Consider the following 9,528-nt stretch of genomic DNA (forward strand, 5'->3'; position numbering starts at 1 on the left):
AATGACTTGAATCCGTGCTTGCTGTAAGCGTCATGTGATGGTTAGGTTCTAACAGAATCCCTATCATTGGTGCAAGTGGAATGACCGCAACCTCAAAGCCTTTCGTACTCAGGCAGAGGGTAACAATCAATCACATGCAATGAGGCAAGACGAGATTTTCCTACTTCCTCGTATGTTGCTGGAGTGCCAGGGGGATCTAGAAGCTCAAGTAATTGGGTTATTTGTTAAATAGTGATTACAGGTCTTCCTAGTGTGGTTGCACTTGCCAGAGACCGAGGCTCGGCTCCACGTCACAGCCTTTATTCAACAATCAAAGTTCCCGTGACTTGGCATGCCCTGCAGGCACTGCTCGAGGGACGGGTGCCCCCCAATACCCCCTGACAAAGATTGTCTTCACCGCAGTATGCACACAAGACAGCTGAGTGGACTCTGGCCATAAGCTGCATTTTCTTACATTTTTTACCTTTATTTGTGGCATTATCAGTCCTGTGCAGATTACTTTGTGTAATAACTGCTATATTTAATCTTTTACAAGAATATCAGTCAATTTGGCTTAGCTTAGTGTAGCCATACCGTAAAGATTAACCGTGATCATATCCCTACAAAAATTCTTGTCCACAACCTTGTGGGCAATCCTGGGAATCCACAGAACTCGCCACACAAACCAGATTCCTAGTCTGGCAGTTTCGTCCTCAGACCCACAACCGGTTCTATGTCTGGCAATATTCTTTGCCAGCACAGATTATTTCATGTATTAATGTGTAGTTTTTTTGTATTTTTTTACTCTCCCTATGACCGTCTATAGATTTTTCCAACCTGATCATGATTCAGTAAGGCATATTTGTCACCAAATTTTTATTTATACATTTATTAATTTTTTTTATGGGTGTATCTATACCTATCAGATTTTGTCAGGACTCCCATCATTGTCTAAGCAAATATAGCCATTATAGTCTGTTGAATCCTCAAAACTCTCTCCATAACATGCGCAGCATGAACCAGAATCCCTAATCTGGGGGCTTTGCTTCTGCACCCCCACCTGATGTCCATGTACATAGTCTGCATGGCATTTAGTTCTTTTTGTTATTGTTATTTATTTATTATTATTATTATTATTATTATTATTATTATTATTATTAATTTCTCCTGCTGCTGCACAGATTATTCCATGCGTCCATTTGTAGTTTTTTCCTCTTTAATAGTGTCCTGCGTAAATGTACCGAAGATCAGTAAGGCTTTTTGGTCATGGTAATTCTGTAGAGCGAGATTTTGTAACATTAAACTCCCGTCAGTGCCTAATAACCAAATATAGTCCATGATTACTAAATCGATATAAGAAGCCAAATACTTTCTATAACTTGAACACCAGAAGTGACTAGATGCATGCTGTTTTAGGAGTTGCTTTGGAAGCTATACGCTGTGGCCTGGATTTAGTTTTCATATTAATAAGGTGGTATATATTTACATAATGTCCACACTGTGACAGGGGAAAGTTGACAATATAGAGACGAGGTAAAAACTACTGAATTATGTAGGAAATCTGAGCAGGCAAAGAATGACATCAAGAATAGAAAATAGATTGCAAAAGTGACATGCTCAAATTTAGGTTCTTATGGCTGTTTGTGGATCCCAGGAACTTAGTGCAGTCATTTTGTTAAAAATTAAAATAGGAGGTCAAAACAGTTTTTAAAGAGTTATACATGCTTATTTTAAATGGCATAATTAACTGCATGAAAGTTTAAAAAGAATCGCATAGAATACCTATAATGAGCATTTAGATATAATACTGTTAGCCAATTTGTTACTCGAGTTTACAGCTAGGGAAATATGGCAATCGGTAGGCTTTGAGGTTAATTCCCTGAGTGAGGCTGTTATTTCATATGGCAATCTTTTTGATTGTGTTTGGAGTGGGGTTCAGTGTGTTCATTAGTTTGAGTTGGGATCTTGGTCTAAGACATACTACATCCTGTTGCAAATTTTCACCACCATAACCAGTAAGGTGTTATTTAGTCTATAGATACTCTGCCTCTGACATTTACATTGAATTTCATCTATAAATTTGATGCATTTATGCTCATTGCAATGATTACATAAGCAGATTAACAGTACAGGACCAGGAATTAAAAGATTATTCAGTATTTGAACATAGTGGGATTTAAGAAATGACATAATATAAATAGGACAGCAGGAAACAAGGCAGTGCTTCATGCTCTAGCAAATGAAAATATAAGTTCCTGGAGAGGCTAGGAAGTTATTGTATTGTTGGAATGTTGGATTTTCCATTTACAAGGATTGATTAAAAGCGTTTTTTTATTCAATTTCTGTTCTACCTTCACTTTCTAGGTTAGTTTTTATATCTATTATTTTGTATTCTTGGGTCCTTACTGTAGTTTTCTTTTTTGGTGCTGTTCTGAGCCTTAAAAAATTGGCAGTCTCCTTCTGTGAAAGGTTTTCTTTGGTCTTGCCAACTTCAGGGTTTTATTGGTTTTATTACTCATTGATGTTGGGAAATTTTGACAGTGAAGTGGTTAGCAAAATTGTTGATCTTGCTACTTTATTATACTTCAACAATCACTGTATTGCACTTATTAAAGCTGCACAAGTATCTTCTAGCTTGTGCAGTGTCGGAAGGTGCAAGATAAATCCTGTGGGTTCTCTGATGCCATTCACTCTGTGTTGGAAAGATGGCCCTTCAGAACAAATGTTTCTTGCATTTCTTTGCATAGAAAGGACATTTTGCCCATTAGAATGTTTATGGTGAGAGAGACTGAAGCTTTAATTGACTTGCCTTCCTAATAGATAACTTTCTTTCCAGTCAAGATGCCGATCACCCACTCACTGGCCGTTGGCCTTAGCAAGGGCCACAAGGTCGCCAAGAACACCAGGAAGGCCCGACCTGCCAGAAATAAGGGAGTAAGTTGGACTGCACATTTTAGCCAAGTTATTTTAAATATTTTCACAACTTCTTGCTTTTGCGGAAAATCATGTATTTTCTGCTTATGCAGTTATTGAAGGTTAAATGTTACTCCCTATAGCATGGAAGCCTCTGTATGTTTACTAATTTATTTTATTGTTTAACAGAGGAACACAAAACACAACAAGTTCATCCGTGACATCGTTCGTGAGGTTACCGGCTTTGCCCCCTATGAGAAGCGCACCATTGAGTTGTTGAAGGTGTCTAGGGACAAGAGGGCCATGAAGTTCTTGAAGAAGAGGGTAAGTTGCAACACATTTGTTGAGACTTGTTGGTTTTTGCAGGTTATCTGGCTGCTGATAGTGCCTTGTATCTTGAATTCTTGTGATGAGAAAAGCTCCACGTGTACAGTTTGAATGATTTTGTTCCTGATTTCATCATATACCTCTAAAACTAGAATTTTGAAAATTTGTCTTCAGTCAGTAACCTCCTCTTTTGTATAGCAAGTTTTCCCAGCCATTGTGTCGGTAGTGTTTGTTATTGAAATCTGGAGAAATATTGCAAGCTGAATTGTATTGTAGAATTTATTTCGGTTCATACTTTTTCTACATGTCAGTCTACTTGTTTTTGCCATAAACCTTGTTAGGATTTCTAGGGAGGTTTGCTTAAATTTTCATTTATTGGTATTGAGGAAAGAATTTATTGCGAGATATGAATCTTCAATATATTATTGGCTTTTCCTCTCTCCAAATAACCATTAAATTGCTTTAAAATGTCTGATACCTTATAGTAGGCTACTAGATTTTCTTACCTACCAACTTTACTTGGACCAATTATTTATCTTCTTACATGCACTTATTAAAGCTCCATGAGTATCTGTAGCTCATGTGGTGTCGGATGGTGCAAGATGAACAATGTGGAATCTCCATTGCTATAAGGGTGTTCGCCCATTGAATAGTGAAGAGAGTAGGCCTCATGACAACTCGTATCAGAATAAATACATTTATTGGCTGTAGACAGTCCAGTTGCTCATTTCCTTTTGAGGTGTTGCCTCATGAAGCTTTTTTTAAGATTTGATAAGCAATTTGTTGATTGTTAACTAAACATTTCCTCAAGTTTGTTTGAATGTTATATCTGCTGCAAAATAATCTTTTCAATGGAATAGTCAGGAGACAAAACTAAAAGGTTACTAATTGTATACAGAAAAAAAATGGAACATCTGTTGTAAAGATATCAATCTCTTTAACTATATCAAATTCTCCCTGTTTACCATAGTGTGTTCTTGTTGCCCTTCATTATTGGCAATGTTCCTCTCCTATTATTGCATTTTTTCGTGTTTTCCTGCTGGCTGGCAACCCATAACCCATTGTCTGACTTCCTTGCAGCTGGGTTGCCACATCCGCGCCAAGAAGAAGCGTGAGGAGATGCAGAGGGTGATGGGACAACAGAGGAAGGCCGCTGCAGCTGCTGCTGCTGCCGCCGCCGCTGCTGCCGCTGCCGCTTCTGCCACTACCACCAAATAAATGAAGTTGTAATAAAGAAAAAAAAATCAATTTCTTGTTTCTTATTCCATTCCTTTGGCTTTGTATTGAGATTCGTCATTTGAGAGACAGGGCTCAGTTTGATAGAATTTGAATAAGCATGTATATTTTGTGTGTGTGTGGGGATGTTGCATTTTTAACGTGTTTATTAGAGGTTTTAGTTAAAAAAAAAAAACGCATAAATAAATTGCCAAAGCTTCTTCGTATGCAGCTTGTTTATATAAATGCGTGAATATCTTCACCTTGCTTGATTAAATGTGCTATAAAAAAAAAATAGTCTTGGTAAAATGTATAGAAATGTAAGATAAATTAGCCAAAATCTTGGCAGTAATTATATAGTAATTATTCTCGGTATAGTAGTCCAACAGTCTTTTGCAACAAAATGAGGAACTTGGAATGTGAAACTAAAAGATGCTTAAATTTGTAACTCAAACATTTTGTGAACTATATAACAATCTAAAGAAAAGCACACAATGGGCAGGCGGGACCAAGGGCTGGGGGTTGCCCCTGCCTTGGCCCTCAGCCCTCGACTCAACAAATTTTGCATGGTCTCTTTCCCCCTCCTACTTTTTCCTTTCTGTCCCTTCACCAACACCTTCTACTATCCACTTCCTAAGGTGTGAGAGCTGTGCTGAAAGGATGAAAGGCTGACTTTGTGCCAGTCCTGAACGGCCTGAGGGAGCCATGGGCACGGTATTCCCCCGCTTGTCTAGCCCTTACCCCTCAAGCGAGCCTGAGGGGTGGACCGTTTCTCTCCCCAACATACTCCAGGCTTATCATGGCCAACAATGAATAACCATTAACCATACCATTATTAAAGGCAATTGCCTCATCAAATAGCTCCACCAATTCAAACTCGCCCGATTCCCTGACCCCAGGCTCTCCTTTGACCACGACTCTGAACACTACAACTAATACCCCCTCCTCAATGCCGACTAGTACAGTATCCACCCTAATCAACACCCCAGGAGACATTTCTACTCCCAACATGCTCAACTTCAACAACTATACCCCCACAACCGTCTTCATCAACTACCCCATCCTCCCTTATGTCCACCTCCCCATAACACTACTCCCTCTTCCACATGCCCCCGTCCTTCTACTACCCCCAGCTGTACAAAATTCTTAAATCTATTTAGCCCAGCAAAATGCGACCGATTTTTCGTGATTCCTCCCACAACTTCTCACACTTTCTGCTTTGACAACCTGTTTTCATTCCTCAAATGCATATACATCCTTCACTTGATCTATACATTACCTTGACCAACCTTAACCCATTTACTCGTCAATTCCTTTACCCAACTTTGACAACTAATCACTAACTCAACCACCCTTCACTACCATTTACTATAGTGCTACATGACCTTAGATGTCTAGCACATTTATTTTGCTTTTAACCATTAACCATTAACCATTCTCCTTCCTTGTCCTCTGCCCCCCCCCCCCCCCCCCCCTCCATCTTGAACATCCCCACGGAATCCCCCGCCTTTTCAATCAACGGTCTGTTCTTCCTCAGGCGTATAAATATCCTCCATTTGAACTGATCACCCTTTGCCCTTCTACCCTCCCCCCCCCCCCCAATCCTTTGCCCGTTGTTGTCGTGGGGGGGCTTAGGAGACGAAGACTGAGACCCAATGATGGGGAACTCCTCAACCTTGGGACTCAGCCATCGACTCAACTAATTTTGCATACTTTTCGTTTCAGTTTCTTCACCAATCCCTTCTACTATCCACCTCCTAAGGTGTGAGAGCCGTGCTGAAAGGATGAAAGGCTGATTTTGTCAGTCCTGAACGGCCTGAGGGAACCATGGGCACGGTATTCCCTGCCATACCTGGCCCTTACCCCTCAAGGGGACCCTGAGGGGTGGACTATTTTTTCCCCCAACATACTCCAGGCTTATCATGGCCAATAATGAAGACGTAACCCCACTCTTAGGGGCAATGAGGCTTGCCCCTTTATCAAATAGCCCCAATCCCGGCTCCCCTTTGACCACGGCTCCGAACACTGCAACAACTACCCCATCATCAATGCATCAATGCAGATTGTGGAGAGGACTTACTCGCCTGTCTCAGACTACGATGCAACATATGTACAATGCTACTCCATTCCTCCCAGAGGAAATCGTAAGAAATCCATTAACATTGCCAAAATTACTTTCCGTAGACATGACCTTCCCTTTAATGTTTACATAGGTTGGGAATCCCTACCTGTCCGACCATATCAACCTCCTCCTCGTCAGTGCCAAAATTGTTGGCGTTTAGGACACCCAGCCAAACACTGTCATTCCACAGCCAGATGCCCGCTATGTGCCCAACCTGGCCATAGTCGATCAAACTGCTCTGCACAATCACGCACTTGTTCAAACTGTGGCGGCCCCCATAACGTATTTTATAAAGGCTGCCCCACCTACAAATTTGAGTCTGAGGTAGCAACTCTCAGATTCAGACTTGGACTCACTCTACGTGAAGCCAGACAGGAAGCACGTCGACGAGGCTTTTCTCTTACCCCCTACTCCAGTAATGTCGCTCACTCTGCCAATCCCCCTACCTCCCAAGCTCCTACACCCTCTCCTAAACCCAACCCCCCGCCATCTAACTTCCCCTCTTCTACCTCCTACCTTCCCCAGTCAAATTATTTTGCCATCCTAAATCCAGACACCCCAATCTCTACTACAGCCCCAACACCTTCCCCTCTCCCTCCCCGCACTACCCGCAGCAGACAGAATAAACGTTCCACCCCCTCTTCCCCTACCTCACAATCACCTCCACCTTCCTTTGCCCCTATTTTTCAGACACCAGACTTCTCTTCCCCCCCCCCCCCTCACAAGAAAACCTTTATCTCACAAAACTCCCCAACCAACTCCACTACAGAAACTCTTGAAGATATCCAGAACTACATAATCGAGTCCCAAACTAATACTCATCCACCTTCAAATTCTACAACTCCCGCACACTCAAAGTAACTGCCGATATCCATCCTCCTCCTACTCATATTCTCCCTACACCCAATCCTTCTACCCCATCCCAACAAAACCCATTCTCCCTGACTCCAGCCCCCCCTATATTAACCCTCCCACCATCCCCTCTATCCCTTCCACTCCCTCCTGGATACACACGTGAATCCCTCATGTCACAAGTACCCTCTTCCCCAGACCCTCTACCTCCCGACACCCCTCCTGATACAACACCACCTCCCCAACCTCATTCTTTATCCCACCCTCTAGCACCTTCCCCTTCAAATTCTCCAACACGCACTGCAATCTTTGCCACTAAATCAACGAAAGTATAACTATCCTTCATTGGAACATTCGCGGTTTCCGAATGTTCCTCTTTCAGTCCCACATATTCTATTGTCATGCCCACGTCCTCCCTACACAGACATCCCAACTTATCAGACATCCTTACAGAATCTCACTCTTTCTGCTTTGACAACCTGTTTTCCTTCCTCAAATGCATATATATCCTTCACTTGATCTAACCCCTTTACATTACCTCATCCGACCCTAACCCATTCACTCACCAATTCCTTAACCCAGCTTTAACAACTAATCACTAACCAAACCATCCTTCACTAACATTAACTACAGTGCTATATGACCTTAGATGTCTAGCACATTTATTTTGCTTTTAACCATTAACCATTAACCATTAACCATCCTACCCTATTTACTTTTTACTTTCCACTCCTTTTCACTATCATACTATCTTATAGTGCCATATGACGGGTGGAATTTAAGACGTTTTGTTCTAATAAAGAACTCCAAACCCTCCCGGCACAATACTTTACCAGAGTGCTACATGGCCTTTGATGTCTAGCACATTTAGTTGTTTAAAACATTAAACCATTAGTCTTACCGTTATTGTTATTAACATTATTACCATTGTTTTTGGAATAAGCTTTATATATATATATATATTAATCTATAGTTGAAGCTATTTGTTCCTAATGACGCTTATATATATGCATATATACATATGAATAAATACATGTGTGTCTGTTTATATATGTACATATATGTATATACATATGTATATGTGTATACATATGTATATGTATATACATATGTATATGTATATATTATATATATATATATATATATATATATATATATATATATATATTTATATATATATATATTTATATATATATATATATATATATATATATATATATATATATATATATATATATGCTCAGTTGTTCTGGTTAAAATATCTTTACACTAGTACTTTCTTTATCACACCTGCTTATGAAAGGTAACGAAAAAGTCCTCCAAGTATTTGCCTGAGCAGCAAATTTCTTTATTAGTAAAGTTCGCATCACGCAGCGGCACACTTCGCTGTCTCACTCACCACACGCAAGCGCCACGCATCGCTCGCCGTTCGTACAAAACAATCACAGTCACACAAGCAAAGCTCACTTTTGAGACGCAGGATTGGGAAGAGCCTTTGGCGGCCTCACAACTCATCCTTTTTGTCGATTTTGGCGACGATCGGCTCCACGACCTTCTCCAGCTCCTTCCTCTGGGCGAGGACTTGGTCGATGGCCGCGTCGGGGTGGTCCTGCAGCCACCGCAGCTTCTCCTCGATCGCTCTTTCGGCGGCATTCTTCTCGTCCTCGAACAGCGCCGCCCCCTCCTTGAAGATGCGGCCCTTGACCTGGTAGGCGTAGAACTCGAAGTTGTTCCTCGAGTTGAGCCATTCGTGGAGTTTGGTGTCCTCGTCGACGAGGTCCTGCGACGTTCTCACCATTCTCTCGATGTCCTCCTTGGAGAGGCGCTTCTCGTCGTTCGTGATGGTGAGCTCCTCCCTCCTGCCGGTGCCCGTGTCCAGCGCCGAGATGCGCAGGATGCCGTCGGTGTTGACCTCGAAGGTCACCTCTATCTGGGGCACACCTCGGGGCGCCGGCTGCAGCCTGAGGGTGAACTCGCCCAGGAAGTGGTTGTCTTTGGTAAGGGGGCGCTCGCCCTCGAACACCCGGAAGGTGATCATCTCCTGGTTGTCGACGACCGTCGAGAAGATCTGGGACTTCTTGGCGGGAATGGCGGAGTTCCTCCGGATTTATCGGGGACAT

At 41.9% G+C, this 9,528-nt stretch overlaps 2 protein-coding genes across 3 annotated transcripts in view; one reads left to right on the plus strand and one right to left on the minus strand.

Moving 5' to 3' along the window:
* The window catches only part of LOC125029157 (60S ribosomal protein L36-like), a 5,022-nt gene extending 555 nt beyond the window's left edge, over positions 1-4,467 (plus strand). For both annotated transcript variants that reach the window (XM_047618997.1, XM_047618998.1), the window contains exons 2-4: positions 2,816-2,913; positions 3,082-3,216; positions 4,300-4,467. In XM_047618997.1, coding sequence (XP_047474953.1) covers positions 2,821-2,913; positions 3,082-3,216; positions 4,300-4,437 — 366 coding nt within the window. In that variant the 5' untranslated portion in view covers positions 2,816-2,820 and the 3' untranslated portion in view covers positions 4,438-4,467. The remainder of the gene's footprint in view (positions 1-2,815; positions 2,914-3,081; positions 3,217-4,299) is intronic.
* Positions 4,468-8,732: 4,265 nt separating this feature from the next.
* LOC125029036 (endoplasmic reticulum chaperone BiP-like) lies at positions 8,733-9,515 on the minus strand (the record flags this gene model as incomplete). The annotated part of the gene is given in 1 exon segment (XM_047618765.1): positions 8,733-9,515. A coding segment is annotated over 1 exon segment (603 nt), but the record flags the coding sequence as incomplete, so codon positions are not given.
* Between the last annotated feature and the right edge of the window lie 13 nt (positions 9,516-9,528).

The sequence above is a fragment of the Penaeus chinensis genome, chromosome 9 (assembly GCF_019202785.1).
Source record: "Penaeus chinensis breed Huanghai No. 1 chromosome 9, ASM1920278v2, whole genome shotgun sequence".
NCBI classification, from domain to species: Eukaryota; Metazoa; Arthropoda; class Malacostraca; order Decapoda; family Penaeidae; genus Penaeus; species Penaeus chinensis.